The sequence below is a fragment of the Rhipicephalus sanguineus genome, chromosome 8 (genome assembly GCF_013339695.2).
Source record: "Rhipicephalus sanguineus isolate Rsan-2018 chromosome 8, BIME_Rsan_1.4, whole genome shotgun sequence".
In the NCBI taxonomy this organism is placed as follows: Eukaryota; Metazoa; Arthropoda; class Arachnida; order Ixodida; family Ixodidae; genus Rhipicephalus; species Rhipicephalus sanguineus.
In genome coordinates, this window is record NC_051183.1 from 20,974,430 (window position 1) to 20,999,939 (window position 25,510).

Genomic DNA, 25,510 nt, shown 5'->3' on the forward strand with positions numbered 1-25,510 from the left:
TCTGCTCCGTAGGTAAGTACAGTAAGAAGCAGCTGTTATATACCTTCCTCTTGAGGGAGAGTGGTAGACCACTGTTCGTGCTTTGAGAAGACTTGCCGAATGTGCAAATCCTTAGTCTTCTCACTACATTATGTGCCATCTGTGAAAGAGGAAGTAAACTTCTTTTACTTGAGTTTTGAGCCTATTAGTTTCGGACGTGAACGGACAGAAGGTGGGGAAAGGTTTTGGACCGCAAAGGGTTAAATTCTTTTTGAAGTGAACTTGAATGCTGTAATATTTGTTCGGACATTTGAAGTTCTTGAATATTTGCACAGGCCTATTCAGTTGGTACTGACAGATGGCCTTGTGTATTTTTACACAGAAGTCACTCCAGCGACAGTGCCAGCGATCGTGCCAGAGATTGGTGGCCATTGTGAGCCAAGTGCAGCCGAGCAAAAGCCCACGGTGGAGTCAACGGTCGGCGACCTCCCCAAGGCTGAGTGCCCCGACAGCAGTGCGCCGAAGCCTTCCACGTCCAGCTCGGCCGTCAACTGCATCGAGCTCAACTCAGCGGAAGTCAGCTCTTCGGCAGACACGAGCGTCCAAGAAAACCGGTGGGTCTGAGGGGTCGTTGCGAAAACTACAGTAGAACCTGGTCGTTGTCCATTAGGTTGGTTTGGTTAGGCTGTAAAGTGTCATTCGCATGGAATTTCACATAGGGTCACGTGTATTAGCTCTCCATTAGCTTAGGTCAGGCTTCATAATGCCAGTCCCGTGGAATGTCCCATAGGGTCACATGTATTAGCTCCCCATCAGGTTAGGTTAGGCTGTAAAATGCCAGTCCCATGGAATTTCTCATAGGGCCACATATATTGGCTCCCCATCAGGTTAGATTAGGCTATAATATGCCAGTCCCATGGAATTTCCCATAGGGTCACATGTATTAGCTCCCCGTTAGGTTTGGCTCTAAAATACCAGTGCCATGGAATTTCCCATTGGGTCAGGTGTATTAACTCTCCATTAGGTTAGATAGTCCCGTGGGATTTCCCGTAGGGTCACGTGTATTAGCTCCCTATTAGGTTGGGTTAGGTTAGGCTGTAAATTGCCGGTGCCGTGGAATATCCCGTAGGTTCACGTGTATTAGCTCCTCGTTGGGTTGGGTTAGGTCAGGTCAGGTTAGGCCCTAAAATATCAGTCCCGGGGAATTTCCCGTAGGTTCACTTGTATTAGCACCCTGGTAGGTTAGGCTAGGCTTTAAGTTCGCTGGGCTGTCCTCACGGATGTTACATAAAAAAATTGTGATGGCAGCTTGAAGCGCAGCGCCTTCGTGGCTGCGGTGTCAACAAGCTGCTGCTGTGGCAGCACGGATTGCAGATACTATAGTGCCATCTCGTATTTTTGTGCAGTGCTCGGCTTTCCACCTCATCCCTTCATCACACTCTTCGCACTCTGCATTTGCTTTCGTCTTTTACTGTGCTCATTCACTCAGCTACAGTGAGGGACAACACTCAACGCAGTACGAGCACCCAAGAGCACTCTGAAAGTAGGAGGGGTTTTGCACAATTAAATACAGTTATTGTGATCACGAACATTGTCAGAAAAGATCAAGAGGTATTATTGCTGCTGTTGGCACCGTGCACATTGACGAGCGGGTATAACACGTTTTGTCTTTGAAATTGCCGCAGCGTGCCAGAGCCCATAGACGGACCTGCCGACTCTACACCTGCCTGCACGGACAGTGGTGATGCGTCGAAGCCGGTTGCCATGCCGACCTGTGCCAACGGCCCCGTGCCCTCTTCCGTGGAGCCGCCAAAGACCTGCAGTGCTACGCAGATATCAACGCAAAGGCAAGCAGTTGCTGTGATCTTTCGTTGCTTCGAAATGGCAGCGCAGTTCGACACAGTATGAGTCTGTGAGCACTTTGCTCTGATTGGCACAACACTCGCATATTGAAATGTGACAATTTAGGGCTAAGTAATGAACATACCATGTTCACAGGATTGTAGGTCAACCTCTTATCGAAATTTGAAATCTGAAGTTGGGGCGTCAACTTACGATTGAAACTGAAACTAGTGCTGCCAGTAACGGTGGGATGGAACACAGGGATGCTGTGGCACGGTTGCTACATTGTTTGCTCTTCGGCCCTACCTATAGCATGTAATTATTTTGCGCGCTTGTTTTGAAGCAAAAAAGAAAAAGTAAATGATGCATTTTCTTCCCCCCATCTTTTACCAAGCCACTGTTTGCGATCAGGAATGCCACTGCTGATTGAAAGAGTGGCTTTTTTCTGTCACAAGATAACCCCGTCGCAGGAGCACATTGCGCTTTTGTGAGGGGGTTATCAGCTATGCGCATGAATTCCTCCCTAAGGCATCAACAATTTCGCGTTTCGGCTCGCAGGCTAGAAGACTCAAGCAAGGCCAACGGCAGTGGCACAAGTGCCGACGAGGTCGTCACGGCGACCACCACCACCACAACGGCGGCGCAGCCGGCGCCAAGTGCGGCCGACGGCACCGACCCCTCTGCCCCGACTACAACCACGATGCCATCGACGACGGCGACGCTTCCTCAACCGCCAACTCAACCCCAAGTGCAGAATGGACCTCTTTGAAACATTTAGAAAGTCTTGCTGCTGCCTCAGTGGAAAGCGATTTTTTTTTAGACCTTATTCCTCCGGCTGTAAGTTGGGAAAGAAACCAAGAAAAGGACTTGCACCATGTGCCGGAGTGAAGAAAGATGGTGTCGTGTTCTGGACTTGTTTGCGAAGAGGACACATGAGTTTTTTTCTTTGTCATTTTTTTTCTTTCCAGCCATCCCTGATGCAGGTTCAAGAGATAATCGTTTCGTTAATGTCTTCTCTTACTCTTTAAAAGTATGCTTGTTTTCTTGCTTTTTTTCTCTTTTCTTTATCCCCTCTACGCTTCCAGTAGTCACTTCTCGTGTGGTTGCATCCTCGCGCTTGTGGTCTTGGAGGGGACTGGTGTGGCGCGGAAGCATGCAGCAAAAAATCTTCATCTCTGTTCCGCCGCTGCCGCAGGGAGTCCGCAGCGGCCATTCTAGTTTCAGTACAATGCGCGGTTACCGCTAGCACTAAACGAATTATGTGCCGTGGAGTTTTGTTCTTTACGAGCCGGTGTTCCAACTTCCCATCTTCTTCCATCGATCCGGGAAGTACTGTGTCATAGGTTGCAAGAATAACAATCATATTTAGCGGCGCTTCTCACCTGAACGTGGGAAATGACAGGTGCGCTGGGGATGTGTGCTGCGTTCAGTATCGCATGGGCTGCTTTAGCTTAGAGTTTGAGAAACAGCAACTTTTTTTTTTCTTAATTTGTGCTTTCGAGCTTCTTTTTGTGTGTGTGTGTGTGTCGTGTGTGCATACAGACTGTTCTGTAGCCTGTCAGTCACATAATTCATCACTCTTTTGTCTTTGCTAGTTGCCGTAGTGTCTTGGGCCAAATCTGAGCGGAAGCGAGACTCGCTCCAATACGTTGCAAGGCCGCTTTGGTTATCACCAAGTCTGCCGCCGTTCGAATGTCGTCACCTTTCTGCGTTTTGTTGAAGCTGGCTACTACAGTGCGCTTAAATACTTGTTTCGCTTTTCCTTTTACTTGCCGCTGTCTTCTTTTTCTATAGGTTACATGACTCCGCAATTCACATTACTAGGACACTGGGGCACAGCTCACGGCAAGATTTTGAGAAATTTTGCTTTGTCTTATGAAAGGATTATCTTGTAATGTAGCCATTTGTTTCTAGCGTCACTTGTTCTTTATCGACCCTCCCTTGCATCTCGCATCAGGAGCGATGTGTGGTTGCCGTTACGCTGTTGGCAAAAATATTTCTTGCCTTCCCCATATCGGTGGCAAAGAAAGTGGACGTTTCTCAAACTTGTGTTTCGGGAAGAACAGCCAACTCTCGGCACTCGCTTATGTAGAAGTCATCATTGTCGCGGTCGAAATTTGCCCGCTCACTGCTGAGAGTCTCGCTGTGACCAGTTGAGCAGCCAGCATCGGAAAGAGCGTGCCTGTTGAGATGCCGCCGGACAAATCGGTCACTGTGCTGGATTCCGTTGGCTATGCAAGCAAAACACTGAAGTGCTGGAACTTTTTTTTTTCTCAAAGTAGGTGCTGTGGCTGGAGGGCACTTCAGTGAGGAGGTCGCCCGCTTTCTCGAACAGAACAGTTGTCGAGACATGCGCCTGCTCTTGGTTGCGCGTTTTTCACGCAATTGCGAGTTTCAAGCGTCTCTGCGATTGCGTTGCGACTACAGGTACGACGATCCCGATGCGCCACTGAAAAAAAACTACGGTGTCTGCAAGCCTTGATGCCATGTTTTTTGTTCTTTTTTGCTTTGCCTCATTCACAAGGGTGACTAGCCTCTGCACTGCACTTAGCTTTTGGAAGCAGCCGCATTGGTAGGCGCATGTAAATAAAAAGTGTGTGCTGTGCTCGCAGGCCTCGAAATGACTCCGAAGCAGCCTCCAAGGTGGCGCTGTATCTTCTAAAGGGAACGTTAACGCGACGTTCCTTTTCAAGGTGGGGTCCGATGCGGTATCGAGGCAGCGTAGACTTCTAGGAATTGTATACAGGGTGGGGTAGTAGTCATTTTACATTGCACCACGAGAAGGAGAGTGTTAAAAAATATATATCGTGGTAAAAAGCACGAAATACTTGTAATGTCTGTGGTTTTCATTAGATGACCTCTCAATTGCTTTCACTAGGTTTCAGTTTCGCTCACTAGGTGGACAGTGACGGCTTTGCCACGATGCACGACACCGAGAGGAGGTCTCTGTGTGGTAGGGCACCGTTGATGGCGGTGGCATTTTGTAGTGGAGCTTAACGTGGTGCAGGCATTTTACATTTTTGCGTGGAAGAGGAGATACGGTATGGTGGCTGAACCTTGCGTGTTTTTGCAGACTTTTTTTTCTTCTCCTCATCCCACTCACCTTACTGGTGTAGGCTAAGAGTGGCAGAAGCTCGAAAACATCACGTTTGCGCGAGTGTTAGAGGTTGTAGCGGTCTCTCTGTCATAAACCCCAGCCTTCACTACTTTTGCAGCCGCCAGGGGGACAGGCTAGTGTCGTCCCCTGGCGGTCAGGCATCAACCCTCGCTCCTTACTGGTGTAGGCTAAGAATAGCAAAAGCGCGAAAACTTCACGTTTGTGCGAGTGTTAGAGGTCGTAGCGGTCTCTGTCATAAACCCCAGCCTTCACTACTATTGCAGCCGCCAGGGGGACAGGCTAGTGTCGTCCCCTGGCGGTCGGAGTGATAAGCTCCTTATGGAGTCAATTTGGGTGGGGGCAGTGAGCAGTACAGGCGACGAAGTGCCTTCCGACGGACCTTCGAGAGTGAAACTCGGTAATCTGATCAAACTTTTGTGGTTGTTCGTCACGACAGGATTTTTGAGCGCCCTATGGGGGGAGAAATGTCTCCATAAAAAAAAAAAAAGCCGGCATGCAGGTTGCTTGCGGTTCTTACGTACCTGTGCTCTCTCTACACACGGTAGAGCAGTGCTTGAGACATGCCTTGGGCGATCGGGATTGCTGTGCGCGTCGCTGGCTTTTCATTCCCCCCTCCACAATGTTTCCCGAATTTGTTCTCTCGAAGCTCGTTGCCGCTGCTGGGGCGATCTTATTTTATTTTTATTTTTTTTGTAGCGTTGCTGGAAGCTGGAAAGCAAAACTGAAACGGCGAGGAGTCGGTGATGCAATAAAAGTGGGGAAAAAAATGCAGTTGTGTGTGTCTGTGATTGCGCGAACGTAGTTTGTTCTTCAAGGTTGTGCGTAAGCGTCGTAACGTCTACCGCAAATCAGTATTTAAAAACTGGGAAGAAGAACTCGATCCTTGTCGCATGATGCCTTGGGGCCATATCAAATGAGGTTCATGGTAAATGCGGATATATTTGCACAACTTCTTAGTTTTACAGAAACACTTGTTTATATTTCTCGATCTTTAATATATATATATATATATATCTGTGTGTGTGTGTGTGTGCACTCATTTAACGCCTTAGGATACTCGCGTACGCGCAGTATCGACGGAGAAGTATCGCTGAAGTAGTTGCAACTTTCAAAATTGCCGCCTGCGTACTGGCGTTTTTCGCGATGTCTCCCAAGGACTTGCAAAAATCGATTCGGCCACATTCGCTTATACTTTCAAAGGACTGTCTAAAAGTTGCCGCAGGACGTACAGTTTGGCGTATCAGTTATTTGTTTCGCCTTTTTTTTTTCGGTCTCGCAGAAAAATAACCAAAAAAGCGGACGTGCGCATTGCGCTCAACTCTCCTGCGAATGTCTCTTCTCTGCAACGCAAGGTCGAGAGGTGGTGAAGCCGAGTGTCGGCGAGGGCATCGCTCTGCTGAGTGCGAAACGTGTCGCGTAGCCGTTTAGACACAACGGAGTTTTCACCAAAAGAAACGACTAGAGAGGTGAGTCCCTACGTAACATTTTTCGAGTGTCGGCAATCGCCCGAAAGCGTGCGCCGAAGCGAAATTGGAATCGAGGTCAACCCAATAGGCGCGCACGAACATCAGGCCTAAGTGACAGGGAAATGCGTGTTAGACGACGATTATCGATGTTTAGTTTCAACGGACGCGTAAAACTCGCCAAGAAATTTGTGTCTCCATTTATGGTTTTCTGCGGAGTCGAGGTTTTTATTGTGAAACGATGCTCGCAAGGCAGTTGCCCCATGAGTGCGCCGTGTCGGTGTTGCGGCGGATTTTTTTTTTTTTTTTCCTCGCTCCGCGAGTGTTAGCGCGCACTTCGCGCTACTGCGACGTTTCAGTAACGAGTCCGCAGTGGTTTTACTTTATGATATGACTGTACTGAGTGACCACTGCCCTGCGAACGTGCTCGTAGCGATGAGGGGGGGGGGGGGGCACTACAGGGAAAAAAAACAAAAACAACAAAAAACGAGGACGTCGGCATGTGCGCAACTGCGGCTTTGAAACTGGCTTCCGCTCGCTTAACTGTTTGTGCCGAGCGTCGGTGGCGAGCCGTTCCTGCGAAGTTGACCGAGTGAGTATTGTAACGCCATTTACCTCCTCAAAACTCGCCGCGACACCCGTTACATTCTGTTAGAAAGTGATGCCAACGCATTCGGCCGCTGCGCGTGCCCTCTCGGGCCGCTGACACGGCGCGCAAGGTTGCGAAAACTGCGTCGCATCGGGCTCGTGCCTAAGCCTCGTACCATTCATTCGCGCTTTTTCCACGACCCACTCTCGAAAGGTTTTCGCCGCAGCCCGCGGGACGTTCGCGGAGTCATCCGTAGAGAACTTAGGTTGACGAGACACTCTTTACGACACGTGTCAAGCGATGTCACAGTCGCTTTTGAAACCGGCCGGTGTGCGGCCAGGGATGGCCGTGGCGTGCGCCGAGGAAGGGCATTGACCGCTCCCCTCCTGGATCGATTGCTCGGGTGCGCTTCCGATTGCTGGCCCCCATCTTTCTAGGCCTGCCATGCGCAGATCGTCTTTTGTGTCTCTTTCGCTCGACTCGTGCCCGCTTTCTCGCTGGAGCCGCGGCAGGTGCCAGCTAGCAACGGTTGCTTGTCGGGCGCACGCTGCCTTACCCGGATGGCTTCAGCAGGCCTTCTTTTTCATTTTGATTCTCCGGTCCCCCTCTCTAGTTTTTTCTGTCACGCCGCTTTGGCGTAGGCGAGCTTCTGACCCATATTCGTGAGATCTGTACCCGTTTCGCCGCTTTCGCTTGCCAACCCCCCCCCCCCCCTCACCGCTTCATGCGTCTGGCTGCGTAGAAGGAACACGTTTATGGTTCGTGCCAAGTCATTGGTCGCTCGTTGCGCGCGCATGTCACGGCGGCGACGTAGCATTTAAGCGCTGCGTAATAAACCCGCGCCGTTAGCGATTCGTGCGACACGTAGTGCTTAGCGCATGGCTTCGGGAAAGCCAGTGTTTTTTGAGTGCCAGAAGTTGACCATCTATCGGTGACGTTATAATGGTCGTGCTAGATTGCCGGCGTTATGGGCATTCCGGGTAGCTGTTTTCTAGTGCTTTCGTCATAGTGACGTCAGCGCTTCACGTTGCATCGCGGTCACCCTGACATTTTCGTGCGGCTTTGAGGACCTTGTCTGTTTGACTTGCGTGCAAAAAAAAAGAAGGACAGTGAAACAGAAAAGAGGCATGTAAACGTGGTTCACAACTATTGTATTATGCTGGCATATCAGTATTGGTGAGCATTATCGCGTGTCTGCACCTTTAATAAGTTCTACAAGCTCGTACCTGTTTGTTGTTGTTATCATGATTGCTTCGTCATAACTAGCCTCTTCCAAGATGAAATAAAGAGTGATTACATTAACGCTCTTGAAAGCTTGTTGATGAGAGACGGTCGAGTTGTTTGCAGTTCTTTCTAGCTGGATCCTTCAAGTTCTCAAGAGAAATGCTCTGGGAGTGCTGGCAACTTTTGTTTACAGCCTCACATTTGCTTCCCACCTTGGTAGGTGCTCCTGTATACCCATTTTGTTAGCTGAACATAAAAATTGCCTGTTGCATCTTATTTGCAGGCGGGCCGTACCCATACAGCATATTCGTAATGTGCATCTCGCCTCTAAACCGTCTAACATAATCGTTCATGTAGCTGATCACGCTTCAAGGCAAACTAAAGGTAAATTGCACTTTTCAATATCGAGCAACTCGTTTTGTATGGCACCAAATTCGTTTTCGATCAGTCATTTTGTGTCGGCACGACTTGGGGCAGATCGCGCTTTCCTTATGATGTGGTGGAAGTACAGATTCATCTGTATGCAGCTCTATGTTGAAGAGCACGCCACATTTTTCTCTGCTAACGGACAATGTTTTTGCGTTAGTAATGGTAGTGAGAGCATGCGTAAGTAAGAGCACTTCTGGAGGGAAAAAAGCCAGACACTCATTTACATAATCCCAGCTGGGAACGAGAAAAAAGACTACTTCATTGCAGGAGGCAAACATGCAAGTGATCACCCGTCATGCTGTAGTTGTCTGTATGGGTAATATGAATTAAGGTCTGCAATTGAGATCATATTTTGTAGCAGTCTATCTGCTATAACACTTCCCGGCGCATTCAAATACTGCGTAGATGCGAACAGAGGTACAGTTTCGCTGCTTCTATTCAGGGTTCTATGACAGCAGATGAGTTGTGTTGCTGAGGGGCACGCAATTGTAACCCCGCTGTCCTTGATGGTTCGCGCTCAGTTAATCATCGTTCGACTTGTCAATCATTGAAGCACAAATTTGAGAAGGAAAAATCTGTAGCAATTAAGGGTGCAAGGCGATAACTGACATCAGGTGTGTTCGCGAGAGGAATTGATCTGTAGCTCACCGCCCGACACCAATTTAGCGAGGTTGAAAGAAAAGTCACACTTGTGACACGATCGTTGTTCTGAGCCAACACTGTCTACAATCTTTTGTCAAGTGTTTGGGCAGCCGACCTAGGAGAGCCCACAGAACGTGCGACAGTTCCAGGAAAAGGCGACAGTTTTTGTTTAGAGAAACTGCAGCTGTGTTGAGACAGATGTTAACGATGGCACTAAACGATGGTCGCACAGATGTTTGCAATGGCAGGACTGCGTTTTAGAACATTCGTGACCTATAAACACGCCACCTGTTGTGCCGGTAACCTGAGTTGATTTATGATTCAACGTATGTCGTTAGTGTAGCTCTGTTCGTTACCTTTGATGCTTCTGATTAGATGTTATTATCCCGGGAACACTAAAAGACTTAACAGGCTAAACGAGGCGCCAGACTGTTGCGACAGCATAGAATAAAACACGTAGTGGTTGCATACTTCAAGAGCTGCGACATTAATGATTCTTAATGAGATTTGCAGTGCTAATCACTCGAAGGCCACAAGCTTGTTTTAAAAAAAAATTAAGCAAAGTAAAGGCATTCCTCTGGGGGTGTAATAAAGAAAGATGTGTCATGCTTTGACATTGCCCCATTAAAGGAACACTAAAGACATTAAGTCAACATGCATTGTTGAAATAGCATTCCAGAAACCTCATAGTGCTTGTTTCTTGCCAAGGAAATGCTGGGCTTGAAAGACAATCATGTTTTAGTGGTACGCATATCTTAAGCACAAAGAGAACGGCCGTGTGACGCAGCTTTTGCCATGCCTGTTCAGCACAGCTTGGGGAAAACTAAATGTGTGAGGTTAACCTTAAGTTCATTTTTCCACCGATGAAACTGAGATGTGCAAGTTCTGTTTTATTCAGTCCTATCCTGCCCTGCAATTTTCTTTTCTATCGTGAGTAGTTTGAATACTAGTCGTTGGTTGTACTGAGGACGTTCTTCGTCCTGAGGCTTGCGTTTCAGAATGCCCCAGTGGTGGCGCAAATTGTGTCCTGCACTGGCCTTAATTTTGTCAATTACTAAAGCGCTTCTGTGCAGAATACTGACGCTTTAGAGGTTGTCCAACGTTGTCCTTTCGCTGTGACATCAAATGTCATTTGCCCTTAGTGTCCCTTTAAGTGCAGAAAGGTAACATTCTATGATAATCTACTACTGATGTAGTTCCACAATTCATCCATGTGTACATATCGCTGTCAAGGGCGTAGGCAGAAATATTTTGGGGGGGGGGGGGGGAGAGGGGGGGGGGGCACAGGCCCGATTTTCCACCCCCTGGCTACGCCTCTGATCGCTATATACGTCCAGCTGCCAGCTCAAGAGAATTCCAAAAGGTGTGCAATTCTATTGTGTGCATTCATATCAGGTTTCATGGAACTTAATGTAAGCTCTACCAGCCGCAAGCAATCTTGCAGTGTTCTATTAACTAGCATTTTATAGTCATGCTCACGAGCTATTGGGTGTGGTCTGTTTTCAGTGTTGTTTCTTGCTAAAATTTTCACGTCATTGGTATCATTTGTTACTTTTGCTAATTAGACAATTTGTGCGAAGGAAGGCCTCCATTAAGACGAACACCCCTCGGTAAAATGGCGAAGTGGCTAAAAGGCTGTCACTTCAGGTTGAGGTGACCTGCTAAGCCGAATATTAAAAATTTTGACCTTCTTCTCCTTGCTCGGAGTTTTGAGAATCGTTGTTTTTCTTTTTCTGGCATTATATGTGTTGCCTAGTTACAAGCTGTGAAGAAGCTGCGATGTGCTGCTAGATTCAACAGTGCGCCTTGAATGCATTGAATAAAGCCAACCCATTGAGCTAACTTCAACCATCGAAGTTTGACCACCGTGACGATAAAAATTCCACACGCGTAGCACAATTTCAGTTTTGCATTCTAGGTTTCCTATTATTCAAAGCATGAGAAACAAACGCTGAAATGTGTGGCTCTTCTGTTAACTTTGCACGATGAGCCTTTCCATTTCATTTAAATAAACTTTTTTTTTTCTGTTCTCGTTTGCGCTGCATATATTTGCAAGCCGCAGAAACTGCGTACCGCCAGACTCGCAAGGTCGTTCTGAACGTTGCGTCAACCGTGGTTCATTGGGCTAGCCGTCCCCAAAATGAGTTGGCCATCCCAATCTTCCCCACACACACTCACTCTCCCCTTTCCCATTTGTCTGGAGCCTGACAAAGAAGTAGGCTGTCAACAACGTTGTTGCGGAAGAAAGGGAAGATTGTGTAAGCACACCAAGACGGGTGCAAAGAACCTGTTAATGTTTTTCGCCTTGCTCTAACCTTTCTAGTCTTAACCTTACCCCTTTCTGAGCGTGTCGCTGCACTATATGTTTAAAAGTTTCTGCATTGTCTAAATAACTCATCACACCTCCATTGTTTATACAAATTTGTTAAGTTCGCAAATCCTTCCCGTACTCATAGCTCTCACAAGCTATATCTTTTAACATTTCGAAGTTAGAATTGACATATTTAAAGTTTTTTTCTTTCAACAATTGAACACTGGAACTCTTTACCAGGAGGTGTTCGTGAGTTGCGGTATTGTGACTTTTTGTCTGCACTTGATGTGACTTTTTGTCTGCACTTCGCATACCTGCCTTTTGTCATTCAGTACGGGGTACTGTTCTGGACGTACAATATCTTTTAAACATAACATGCGTGCCCAAGAGGTTAGCGTATAACGCATGCACATACCTAATTATGCTGGTCAGTTTGTCGTAGAAGTGTTCAATGGTACAATCTTTCCTAAAGTTTCAAGGTCCACAACTTTCTCTTAACCAAATGAAGGGATAGAGTTTTACTGTTGTTCCTTACATACCCTTTGACTCTGCTTTCGGTAAGCCAGGCCTAGTCATTACTCTAAAGCCTTGTGTCAGTGCGTGCCCAATCCCCCAACCTGCTATCCTAATTGGTACTTAGTCACATGTCGGTGACTTTCAGTTGCGGAGTGCGAGGTCGCACTTTCGATTTCCAGTTCTGTGCAGGTACGGTCTGCATTCCCGCACTCAAATGAAGTGACTAAACTTCGCGTCATGGAGTTTGGCCTGAATTCTGCATTTTTTAAGTAATAGGGCACTATATACGAGACATCTTCAGTTTGTATCATATTTTCGAATTCTGTAATGGCGGCATTTTGGACCAATCAAAGAGCCCGTAGCAGACCTGCGGGCAAATCATAGCTTACAAGATGGCGAATTTGACAGTGCCCAGAATTAATGTATCGGAATAGTGCAGATATGCGTTAGGAAAAAGGCTCCGAGGCCACTTGCTCTACTCTTTAGTTGGATTTCGGATGTGGTGTGCATTATAAACTTTTATAGTACCATATACCGACAAACTGACTGCGAAAAGCAAATACCGCGTGCAAGTGCGTGTTAAAATGAACACTCCCCTCTTTTTTAGACGTTTCCTGGACGTTTTTTAGACGTTTGCACTGCCACCGATAGGCGCGGACTGCAAAAAGAAAATGCGCCTAACGAGCTGCGAGTGCGTGTTAAAAGAATACACGCTCCTTTTTTAGACGTTTGTGCTGCCACCGATAGATGCAGACTGCAAATGGAAAGCGTGCGTAACGAGCTGCAAGCGCGTGTCAAAAAGAGCATAAGACTTTTCTAAGACGTCCTTTAGACGTTTTGCTATCGCCGATAGGCGCGCACTGCGAAAAGAAAGCGCGCGGAGTGCATGTTAAAAAGAACTCGGTACGCAAGAAGTAAACCGTAACCTGACACTGCATAAATGTGTTTGCTTCGCGATCTGTAACAATCTCGGCTCGTTTCCTCATCCTTTCCATACCCGTTTCGTACTAGTTCCAACCGAAAATACAGCACGAAAATTCCCATTTCGATGGGGGAATAGATATAGCGTCGGAAGGAGCATTTTTTGAACCTGGTGTGTTGAAAGTCGTTAATGGAGTGGCAAATGTCCCGTGGAATGGCAGGAGCCCTGGCCCAAATGTGAAGAAAGTAAAGTGGGCGAAAAGACAACGAAAAAGTGTTCCACACTCGCCGTCATGGCTGCGAGCGGCGCTGACTAACACCCCCACGTTCGCATGCACATAAATACCTGATAAAGTGGACTAGAGAATGACTGCCGTCATAGCTCAGTTGGTAGAGCATCAGGCGCGTTATACGAAGGTTGCCGGTTCGGTTCCTGCCGGCGGCAAGTTGTCTTTACATCCACTTTACTTTCTTGACATTTATATCAATTACTACAGTACAGTTAAAGGAGTACGGACACGATTTTTAGGAATCGGAAAAGGGACATTTTTTGTTTCCTTGGTACGCAGTGTTAACGCTCTCCACACACCGGAGTTAGACAAAACGTATGCAGCCTTTTACTTTTATTTTAAAGTTTTCGACACTGCGCATCTGCAAGCCAGCCCCACCGGACGTTATCGCGACGAGTCAACAGTTTCGCTGAGTGTGCGAACTCTGCGTCTTGCATGCAGCGTAAATCGCAGAAATCGCTGTCGGGGCGACTTCAGTTCACTTATCGTTGTTCACGTGCATCACGAGCAGATGACAGAGATGCCGCTAGTACGTCGCGAGTTGCTGTTTTTCCCGTGACGTCACACTGCGATGACACGTCACTGAGAAGCAGCCTTCTCGATACCGAAACCAAAGGTGTTTTTTTTTTTAAAGGTAGCGGTATTAAAAATATGTCCGACGCATTCCCAGGCACCACAATACTTTTTAGGGTTCTCAACGCCAGTGTTTTTATTGAGAACAGCAATCAGAAAATATTTAAAATTCATATTGTAAAAAAAGTCAGTGCAAACAAGACGGAACACAGGCAAGGAAGGACACAGTACTTCCTTTCAGTGCAGTTTCGTGTGTTCCGTTTTGTTTGCGCTGGCTTCTTTTTGGATTGGAAAAACTTTATTTACGTCCTGCAGAACGCGCTCAGCGCGTAGCGGGCGTCTCCCACGTAGGGACCGACAGAGAATATCTGGCGGCCGCCTCGTGGGCCTGCTGGACAGCCCATTGCTGGTCGGCGAGAAGCGAGCTTCTGAGGGACGTCTCCCACTTGTGTGAGGTAGAGCCGGGATGAGCGTTTCTACACTCCCAGAGCATGTGTGTGAGTGTCGCCGTGTGTCCGCACGAGGGGCACGTGTCGCTGGGGTACGCGTCGGGATAGAAAACATGAAGCTTGGCGAGGTTTGGATATGTGTGCGTTTGCAGTAAGCGTAGGGTTAGCGCCTGCGGCCTGTTAAGTTTCGGATGCGGGGGCGGAAAAATGCGGCGTCCAAGGTAAAAGTGTTTTGTGATGTCGTTATACGTAATGGGTGCGTCCCGGTTGGCTTACAATATGCATCAATTCGAACTCGCCCACCAAATTCGTGTGAGTACTCCTTTAAAACAGCACAATTAACGTGCCCTTTATATTCCTTAGCTTCATTATCCGTAGATTTTCACCTTTTCATTAAGGTTTGGGAAAAGGAATACGACCGGCCGGGGGAGAGGGGGGGGGGCATGGTGCAGATTTTGGTCTGGCCCTTGTCTTCAAGCAGTGATTATGTCGAGATGTTGTTTCTTGTTGCTGCCTCCGTGTTCTCTCTCAGAGCTCCAGCTGGCCACTGGCCTGCGCCCACATTTGGCGCCCAGCGTGGGGCGCCAAATGCATATCAATAAGAACGCATACGGTCGAGGGAAACATTTGTTATGCACGAAAAACGTAGGCTAATGGGGACTGAATGCAGAGAGTGCCACAACCATCCATCGGTCACTCGCATCACCATACCGTCCGTCGCAATGTCCCGTGGTTACGATGCTCGGCTGCCGACCCTAAAGACGTGGGTTCGATCCCGGCCGCTGCGGTCGCATTTCGATGGAGGCGAAATCCCGTGTGTTGTGCGATGACAGTACACTTTAAAGAACCGCAAGTGGTCGAAATTATGTGGAGCCATTCACTATACGGCGGGCTTTATAACCAAATCGTGACTTTGACACGGAAAACTCCATAAATCATCATCCTTTGCGCGCGGGGAGTCGTACCCGCTACTTACGTGGTATTCACACGAGGGAGAAGTCGGCGGGGGACACGGAGGGATTGCGGATCACGTGACCGCGACGTCACGGATTAGTGATTGGCGCGACACCCCCGCGACTCCTCGGAGGATACGGGGACCTTTTCCCCGACAGGACAAACGATCCCCCGGCGGTGGGGGATATGGCGGAATTTCGGGCTCTTGTTTGGCCACATTGTTGCACCAGAGAACGGCAGTGGGTGTCCAGTCTGCAGCTCGTCAAACGGGTCATACAAGCCACCAGAGTAGTCTTACACTGGGTGTCCCCCTCCGTTCGCCTCGTCCGTGTGAGTGGAGGACATTTGTGGAGACTTCTCGCGAACTGACGTCACTAGGCTCCGCCTTTATCCCCCGAGGATTTGTCCCCCGTCTGAATACCCCTTTAACGGCCTGCATCTCAGCAACAGGCCGCATGCCCGCCGAGCAGAGCTTCCGAAATGTTCTAATAATTTCATTATTTCGGGTGAGATTTCTTCAGCAGCGCCGTTTGCGCGGTTTAATGCCAGTCGTGTGCGTACGTCATGAGCACGTCATGTCTTCCGTGACGAAACGGGAGCGCGGCCGATGAGCAAGTTACACACCGTTGCCAGAGAAAGAAGGCGCCCGCGGCTGCTATTGCGATAACTTGTGCCTCGCACCGCACTTTGCCTGAGTTTTTCTTTCACGCCGATACGCGAATGTCTGTCGTCATACTTCGCGGTCCTCACGTCGATGTGGGCATGCTCTGGGATCGCCTTTTTTTTTCTCTCTCTCTCTGCTCCGTTTCACAAAAGGGGCGAGAGGCACTACGGCTTTGTGTGTTTGTGTGTGACGCACGAGACGACACGTTATGTACGTCGCCTGCTCCCAAGCAGCGCATGCGCACAGAAAGTTATAGCCCGCGCATTTCGTCACAAGCGGTTCTGTCTAGACGGCTCGGAGAACAAAAAGAAAAAGTGCCGAGGCGAAAGAGAATAAATGTCCGAGGAATGGCGCGGCGCAGTACACTGACTGGTTCTTGAGAAACTCCCGACTTTCCTTTTCTTTTTCATCCCCGTGTCATGCGACGATTGCTGTGCACGCGTTTTTATTCGGTGTGGTTCTTTCTTCGCTTAGTTTCTTTTTGTAGTTCGCGTTTGCTTTATGGCCTGTCAGTGACGGTTTCGAGCTCAAGCACTGTTGTGGCTGAACAAGAGAAAGAAGTGTCCTCGAGGGAATGTGGCAAAGAGGGCGAGAGTCTATGGTGTCTTTTCCCGTCACAAAAAAATATCTTCCCTAAAAAAGGCGCGCTCCTTTTTTCCCTAAAAGACACACTAAAAAAGGAAAGTGGAGTATCGCGCAAGGAAGGCGGCGGTAGCGCCGCGCCGCGGCTGCTCGCTGCAGCGCCTTCGCGGCTCGTGGGAAGAAATCGATTTTTTTCCTCTCCACTCAGAGAGGTAGGGGAAGGGGAATTCCCCGGGAAAGTCCCGGGGAGTGGCGAGAAATAGGGAAGGACTGGGGACGCAGCGAAGGAAAAAGGGGGAGAGGGTTTATACTGCCGGGGAAACGCCTAAGATGCGCGATTCGACAAATATATATATATACGTAGAGGTGGCGATGCAAAGGGGGTGGGGGGGGCTTGTAGGGAAGGGTGCTGCGGCATTGGGGAGGCGAACGTCGAATGGCGGAGAAGGAAGCGTCGATGTTCTCTGGTTGCGGTGTGAGGGGAGCATGAGTGGGAAGGATGTTAGGGAAGAAGGGGAATCGAGCACCGCGGAGTGCGCAAGCAGTCGCCGGGGCGGACGGAAATCGTTAGATCCGCAGTCGGCTGTGGTACCAAGGGAAGGAGGGAAGAGCCAGTGGGAGAGGAGGATCGCCAGTGGAACATTTCCTAGCCTTTCAGCAGCTGCAACGCAACTACTGCATTGCCATCGTCGTTTCGTGGCTGACCCCCATATCGTGGTGGTTTTTCCCTGATCGTAGATTCCAGCTTGCGTTTCGGGGGGGATATTAGGCGGTCTCCGTGTGTGACGGTGCTCATCGCGGTCTGTTCTGAACGGGACGGAGTGTGCGTCAAGAAGGCAGGTGCGGACTGTAGCGGATCTCTGGGCCCAAGGACGCCGCCGGAGCAGGCGGATCGCCTCTGCTCTGCACTCGTCAATGACGGCCGTGCCTACGCCAGGGCGACTGGAAGAAGGCGGCGACGAAGGGGTGTCGGCGGCGTGTTGTTACGTGAGGAGCGAGCCGCGGCGGTTACGGTGTCCCACGAGCGGCAGCAGCAGGGAAGCGGCGTGCGGCGAGAGGTTCGAAGGTAGCAGCGCTACGGATCGCGGGTCAGTATGTCGATGTGTCGCGATCTCCCCCCTTATTACCACCCCCTTCTTTCACCCCGTAACGTCCATTCCGGACTGACTTCGCTACAGCAGTGCTTCGTAGGATCGGTGCAAAAGTGTATTTTCGGTTTTGGTTCGCGGAAGTCGCCTTATCCTCCGATCACTAATCCCACGTCGTGCACTCCTGTGACCTAAACCTGACCTCGGCGATGCCAGGTCGCCTGTGCGAGAGTGCAAGCCGCGCGCGGTCGCGGAGGTACCGCGTTTCCTGTATAATCAGTTACCTCTTCATATAACAGCGGAGGTATCGCGTTTCCTTCAGTCTGTTACCTATCCATGTAATCGCGGAAGTATCGCGTTTCCTTCAGTCTTTTACCTATCCGTGTAACCCTTCCCTTCCACGCTGAGCGATACCTACTTTCTTTTTCTTTTTTTTCGGGATAGTACTCCCTAACAACGGCTGATAAAGGAACCGATTTTTTGTTCCCCGTTCCAAACTTCCATTGCCAGTGCGTAACCCCTTCGGCGCTACCCCTTTGCGCTTTATCGCGAAGGATTTTTCGGTCGATTTTTTTTTCTGCTGCGAAGAATCTCAACCGGCAGCCGAGAAAAGAATAGCGCCGTTCCTTCGACGACCCTTCATTGAAATGGGTGAATTGTGGAGGGCGAGGGAAAGAGGGGGGAGGGGGACGTACGTCTTTCACTGAAAAGATTGTCGTGGCGCCTTTGACGACGACCTTCGGTGGTTGCGCGCGATCGCGTGCTGTCACGCGCGGCGCGGCAGCCCGAGCGCGTAGCGTGCAGTGCGATACTCGGAGCGAGACGGCCCGCGGGACGGCGAACGTGTATATGTGTGTCGAGGTCGAGGCAGCGAAAAGGAGCGCGACCCCGCGATGTCAGGTCGTGCTCCTACGCTTCCGTTGCGACACAATGGACGCATGACATCACAAGTCCGACGCGTCGGCACTGTCCTCTCTTGGCGGTCGCAAAAGCCACACACAGTTACGTAGCAGTTAAAAGTACACTTAAGAAAAGCAATGAATCGGTTTCGAAAGGGAAATTGACAACCACCCATTTCTAGCACAAAGCTACAGGAATTAAGTCCATACGAATTTCTCGAAAAGAAAGCCTCTTAGATGCCGAAAAGTTTGTCCTGGTCCGGCGATCGAACTCGGGACCACTGCCATTCCGGGGCAGTCACTCTCCCAGTTGAGTTAACGAGGAATCTAGCAATTGGAAGCGCTAGGGTGAATTCATCGACAACTCGAAGCATATGGACAGAAACTAGTGCACTGTTCCGCTGAACTGATTTGCAGTAAATCGTCCCGCCACGGTGGTTTAGCGGTATGGCACTCGACTGCTGACCCAAAGGTCGTGGGATCAAATCCCAGCCGCGGCGGCTGCATTTTCGATGGAGGCGAAAATGTTTGAGGCCGGTGTACTTAGATTTAGGTGCACGTTAAAGAACCCCAGGTGGTCGCAATTTCCAGAGCCCTCCACTACTGCGTCCCTCGTAATCATATTGTGGTTTTGGGATGTTAAACCCCAGATATTATATTATTACAGATTTGCAGTGAATCGGTTTATATTTATAAATTGCACTCTGAGAACTCTAATGTCGTTAATTTCACCATCATAGGTTTATTAATAAAGGAGAAAATCGAGGTTGAAGTTTAGTTTTAAATTTCATGCCTAAAGTGCCGCACAGGGCATCATGAATTTCAAAGTGTATTTTTCATACTTTGGCGGCATTGGCTCAACAAAATTTCCTGAAACCTGGTATGCTAAGTCTCTAGCCTCCTCAGATGACAATGTACTTCATTTTTACTGATTAGGAACTACGTAGAACCTAGTAGATGCCATCAAAGTCTATGACGTCACAACGTTTGGTTCGGGAAATTCAGGGTGGTGTCGCCACCCGCATTTTATTTTTGCACGTTTTTTTCTCAAGGATAGCCTGGCGAATTTGGAATTTTTTAGAGTAATTTACTAACACGAGAAGAATTGTATTTCTCTCTAGTGTTGCTGTGGAGGCTGGTGAGACTTCTTGGAGTATATGTGTTTGCACTAGGAAATTAGTTCATTCTTGTTTCGAACCAACTGTGTGATTTCTTTCAGTTTTATGCAGTGTAAAAAATTTGAAGTTTTACTGGCTTCGATATGAACACTGCTCTTCCTTGTTCTATATCTCTTAGTTCTCTTCGTTTCTTTGTTTTTCGTTTGACGTGACGCTTCACACATGTGCCCTAGCTCTGCTCGCACGAGCACTTACAGGGACGAAACGTGGTTATGAGAAGCACGGGGTTATACATTTTGCTGACCGAACTTCTTGCGTAGCGTTCACGGCGTTGACTGCTATGTATGAAACGGAGTATACAGCGCTCATTTGTAAGCCTTGCGTAAAGCATGGAATGTGTGTCCGTCCTTCTAAGCTGCTCTTTATCTTTGCGAAGGTGTGAATGTTTGCGGATGGTCGTAACAGGCATGTGTCGGCGTACCTGGCTGCCGGTGGTCACCATATCTTTGTGGATGCGTTACGAGACACCTGTAAGTGTTGACAGTGGGGAGATGCTTTGACGTGACGTGCGACATGCGCGGTATGCCCCCTGATTGCCTCGTCACTTTTTTGCTATCCTGTTACTCGCAGTTGCCAGAGCCACTTTACCACGCACTAGAGCATTGCCCAAGGTGTGGCTGTGTTCACTGTCACGTCATTAACCTTTAAATAAGTAATCGATAGTGCGACAAAGCCGGGATTTGTGTGTTGCCTAAGAATGGGATACTGGTTGGCTTGTGCAATTCCTGAACTTTGGCGAGCAAGTTGATGTCAGGCTGGTATTTCAGTCACAATTGTTCAACGTTGCATAACTTTTATTCAAATGAGTTTACGTCATCTATTCTTGTTCTCTTGCACACATTTGTCACTCCAGATTATCCCGATATGCTGGTTTATGTGGTAACTTTCTCCCGGCGAATTCTTGCTCCCAGAATGGCACATTGAGTGAAAACATCATAATGTGCTAGAAAAATAATTGCATACTTGAAATCGATGCACAAGTATACATAAACTCAGCAAGGTTAATCAAAATCAGTCAAGAATTGAAAAAAAAATATATATTAAGCGCAGTGTCCTTTTCACTCCCTTAGGGGAGTAAAAATGATGTGTCCTAAAGGTGCTTCATAATTCCAAACGTATATAGTGTTTCTCTTCATTATAATTCTGCATAACATGGCCTCCTTTCTCTGTTCTTTCTGCTCTTACATTAGTAGAGAGCTTTAGTTTGTCCACAAACTTAGCCTTCAGAGATTACCTGCCTATTGTAGGCATAAATTTGGGTGGCCATATTGGTGGAGTCTAACAGCAGAGATCAACCAGGCAAACACATTATTGCAGTAACGAAGTGTGTTCTCCTTTTCTGCTTGTGTAAATTGCTGGCAGTGCCATAATTACGAATGTGCTGGCTCTTTAACTTTTTGTTTTATTGGAAGGTTCATGGAATACAAAAGCACATCTGAAAGGCCTTGTGGTTAGGCAAATGTCTTGAGACGTTGTTACCCATAACGCGGTATTGCACCACAACCAAAGCATATACCGGACACGCTAAAGCTATTTGCTGCTGTCCGCGTATCTTTAATGACGTTCCCTTTTCATTTTGTGTGGACGCGATGATCTCGGGCATCGTGGTCTATTGATTGTTGTATGCGCGGATGGTGTGTGCTCTCTGGCGGAAGCGCGCAGATCACGTTGGGCTTTTAAGCAAACGCTTTTTTCAAAAATAAATCAGTTGTTAGATTGCGCTTGTTCGTGTGTCTCCTTTCTTCGTCCCCGTTTGTTTTCGCGCAAGTGCTACAATGAATTCGTTCCAACTAGGCCGGCTAGCAGTTTTGCTAAAGCTATCTGTTGTCCCTTTCGAGTGCCTGCATTTTTACAGCGAAGCTATCTTTACCTAACATGTGCCATAGTAGTAGTAGTAGTAGGAGCAGTAGTAGGCATTTACCGACACGCCATTGGCTGAGCAGGCAGGTCATGTGATCTTCCTTTGACCAACCATGTTTAAGAGCTAGAATTTGTGATCTAGTGGCGGATTCATGAGATCACGTGATCATGCTAGCTAGTCGTTTAGGCTCACGTGTATAGACTTCGCCTGATTATAAATGGATAGACCTTGTGTAGTCTGCACCACTGCACACCTCCGAGGAAAAGTTGGTGCGAACTTGACTGTGAACGGAAATGATGCTGCCGTGCTGAAGACGCAGCGTTGTGAGCTTGTGTAAGACTTGGTGTAACGCTCGGTATAACCAAGACAGCTTCACTGTCTGACCATCTTCACGGAGCGGATGGGCCGATGATTTTTTTGGACGTTTTTTATGTGAGACAAAGTGTCATCATGCTGTTCTTGCCGTGCTCTTGTAATTGAGCGATCGGCCTCCTCCTTTTTGTTGGCTCGCAGTTGGAGGAGCTGGTGACCGGGCGGCCATGTTTAGCTTCCACAAGCCCAAGATCTACCGCTCTGCGCTCGGCTGCTGCATCTGCCGAGCCAAGTCGTCCTCATCGCGATTCACTGACTCCAAAAAGTATGAGGCCGAGTTTGCGCGCTGCTTCCGCATTGTGGCTGAGGATCGCCGCTCCGGCGAGATCTGCAATGCCTGTGTGCTTCTGGTCAAGCGCTGGAAGAAGCTCCCACCCGGTACCACCAGAGACTGGCATCATGTGAGCGTGCTTTGTATTCACTATTCACTGGTTATTAGGTGAACCAGTAATTATTTGGTTCACCGGTGCATAGTGAAATGGTAATAGGTATAACTGGCAATTATGTACACCTGCAATGTTCTAAACTTAGTTGAACAAGTTATTTGGTGCACCAGTGTTTAGGTGAACTGGTAATTGGGTACACCAGTGTTTAGGTGAAGTAGTAATAGATTTAACCGGTAATTATGTGCACCAGTAATGTTCAAACATCACCCTCTGGTTATTAGGTGAACAGTAGTTAGTGCACCAGTGAACTGGCACTTGGTTGCACCAGTGGTTAGGTGAACTGGTAATAGATGGAGCCAGTAATTATGTGTACCAGTAATGTTCAAATATTGCCCTTCAGTTATTAGGCAAGCAAGTAATTAGGTGCACTGGTTTACAGGTGAACTGGAAATTGGGTGTACCAGTAAGGTGAACTGGTATTGGGCTAAACTGGTAATTATGTGCAGCTGTAATGTTCGAACATCACTTGCCAGTCAGGTGAACAAGCAGCACCGAAAGCATCGTGATGCGACCATTTCATGCAATGGATGGGATGCCAATGTGCAGTGCTATGGCCGTTAGTTAAAACTGCATTATGTGATTTACGTTCACGATATCGCAAGTACTGCAAAAACAAAGTGGCATTGCATTTTAAAGCCATTTTAATTATCGCCACTTGTCACCCAGCCACGCACAAGGCGTCATAACCACGGGAACGACGCACCTACATGCCGAGTACATCGGCGCCAACGTCCGCCTCGCGGAAGGTGTTGTAACCATAGCAGTGACGCCATGGCCTCCGAGATCAGAGCGCACATTGTTCGATCGCGGAGGCCATGGTGACGCCACCAACGGGCTGAGCAGGCTTGGCAACCATGGTGCACTGACTTCTGCTACGTAACATGAGTGCCCTGCTCCTATTCGTCACCCGCAGTTCTGTCTTTTTGGTGAGTAAAAAAGTGGCATCTGGAGCTGCAACAACACGTCTTGAGGGTAACCCTAATTTTTCTTGTATGTTGATGTTTCTGCGACTGATAGCCTAGGTTCGTGTGTGTTAGTCATCATAAAGGAAAGAAGTGGAAATCTTAAGGGCTCGTTTTTTCTTTGTTATACACAATATCAATGTGCACTAACAGACAATACTGCCAAGGAAAGTATAGGGGATGTTATTAGTAGTAAATGTGACATTTACCTTACATATCCTTCACATTTACCTTACATTTACTACTAATAACATCCCCTATACTTGGCATTATTGTCTGTTAGTGCACATTAATATAGTCATGATAATGTCTCTCAGTCTCGCTTCCTTGACATCCTAAGAGAATGCCGGAGGCTCAACATCCGTGACACTTCGACTCGTATTTCAGTCGTAAAGTTCCGTACTTGAGCTTGTGTATATCTACAGGATTTAAAACTAGGCTATTCGTTCCTCCAAAGTTTCGTTGCAGCTGACCTCTTCATTGAAACAGCTTAAGCGCACTTGTGGGAAGCTGCCAGATCGTTCGTGTGAAGCGGCTTCCCAAATGCATCCGAAAAGCGCCAACATGCGTTGTGACAGACGCGTCGGTCTCCCCACCCCCCTTTAGGTGGTTGACGCGAGGGCAGGGCCCGGGACGAAGTCGGTGAACAAGGGCAAGGTGAAACCGCCAAAGCGGCCGCTCAAGAAACACCATCGACTGACTGCCGAGAAGCGGTGCAAGCTCGACCTCAGTGGTGGCGCCCTATCGGATGACATCACCAGTGAGTCTCTCTCTTTCTATTTAATGTCTGCTAATTGTTAATGCATAAGTGGCAGTCCTGTTTGCCTCCTTTCTCGTCATGTCCGTTAAAACTTAGTTCACACCAGCTCACGTGGCCATCACAGAAGTGTTCGGTCGTCGTGTTCGTTAAGGGAGTAATGACACGATTTCAAGACATCGTAAAAGGGACGCTTTTCATTTCCTTGGTGTGCAGTACGAACACTCTCCACACACCGGAGTCAGACAACACGTACTAAAGAATTTTACTTTGATTTTAAAGTTTTCGTCGCTGAGCACCAGCAAGCCAGCCCCACCGCAATTGGGCATTATCTTGACGAGTCAACACAGTTGCACTGAGTTTGCGAACTCTCTGTCCTGCATGCAGCGTAAATCGCAGAAATCACTGCTGGGGTCACTGGATGATAATTCACTCATCGTTGTTTACATGCACAACGAGCAGATCACGTATCTGCCACTAGTACATCGCGAGTTGCTCTCTCCCCGTGATGTCACACTGCAATAACACGTCACTGAGAAGCTTCCCTCTCGATATCGAAACTGAAAGTGTTCTTTTTTTTTAAAGATAGTGGTGTACACATAGTGTGAGCGCTGACTGTGCCGTTCATCATCTTCACTTGTGCATACAAATCATCGTAGACATCATCATCGTGTTGGCTCGCCGGTGTTCGGTTTTTGGTTCGCGTGCCTTTGCTGTAAATATTAGAGCTGTGCGAATAGCAAGATTTTGGGTGCGAAGCGAATTCGAATAATAAAGATTGAGTGCGAATCGAATCGAATAATTTCGAATAATTTTCGAATATTTCTCAAACATTTTTCGAATAATTCGAAGTGAAATTACAGAAAAAGTTGCAGAGAATCCCTAAGTATGCTCTTGTGAGATAGCAACATGAAAGTGTTTCTTTTCGCTAGGTTGATGAAGCACTGGTGGGGTCATATTTCATAGTTGTCTTTCTTATCAAGAGTGAGGCAATGTAGAGGCCGAATTGCATTTATGTACATGATTTGGTGCAACCAAAGTGTTGCCGACAACACTTTACACGTGATAGGCAGAGATGCCATTTCCTCAGCCTCTCCTCCTCTTTCAACTTCTGTGGAAGCCCAACTGATGTGGCGGACAAGGGTGTGCTCCCTTCAAGTCCGGAGTTCCAAAATCTGCCTCGTAGACGTCGATATATAAGAACATCTGAAATTTTGGATGCTAAAAAGCTTCGGCGTCCGATTTTCCGGACTTCCTGCCCAAATTTCAAGTCCAAAACAGCATTAATTGAGCCCCCAATTCTGCCACATCTTTCACCTCCATATTGGAACCAGCGTTTTCTTGAGTTAATACATTTGCGACCGTAGCGGAGCTTGAAAGGCAGCTTTGCCGCAACACGGG

At 48.1% G+C, this 25,510-nt stretch overlaps 2 protein-coding genes across 9 annotated transcripts in view; both read left to right on the forward strand.

Annotated features, from left to right (window-relative positions):
• The window catches only part of LOC119401529 (serine/threonine-protein phosphatase 6 regulatory subunit 3), a 61,618-nt gene extending 56,059 nt beyond the window's left edge, over positions 1–5,559 (forward strand). For 4 of the 5 annotated variants that reach the window (XM_037668417.2, XM_037668413.2, XM_037668414.2 and 1 more), the window contains 3 exons: positions 362–593; positions 1,665–1,826; positions 2,380–5,559. In XM_037668417.2, the coding sequence (XP_037524345.1) occupies positions 362–593; positions 1,665–1,826; positions 2,380–2,590 (605 nt within the window). In that variant the 3' untranslated portion in view covers positions 2,591–5,559. The remainder of the gene's footprint in view (positions 1–361; positions 594–1,664; positions 1,827–2,379) is intronic. The other variant, XR_007417341.1, reaches the window with a different exon arrangement.
• A 707-nt stretch (positions 5,560–6,266) lies between these two features.
• Positions 6,267–25,510, forward strand: part of LOC119401530 (SIN3-HDAC complex-associated factor) — a 29,916-nt gene continuing 10,672 nt past the window's right edge. For 2 of the 4 annotated variants that reach the window (XR_007417342.1, XM_037668418.2), the window contains exons 1-3: positions 6,846–6,994; positions 22,086–22,345; positions 23,959–24,112. Coding sequence is in view for 3 of the 4 variants with exons in the window: in XM_037668418.2 (XP_037524346.1) it covers positions 22,112–22,345; positions 23,959–24,112 (388 nt within the window). In the remaining variant the exon portion in view is untranslated. Of the gene's footprint in view, positions 6,406–6,845; positions 6,995–17,075; positions 17,635–22,085; positions 22,346–23,958; positions 24,113–25,510 lie in introns of those variants that run through there. The other 2 variants (XM_037668419.2, XM_037668420.2) reach the window with 2 other exon arrangements.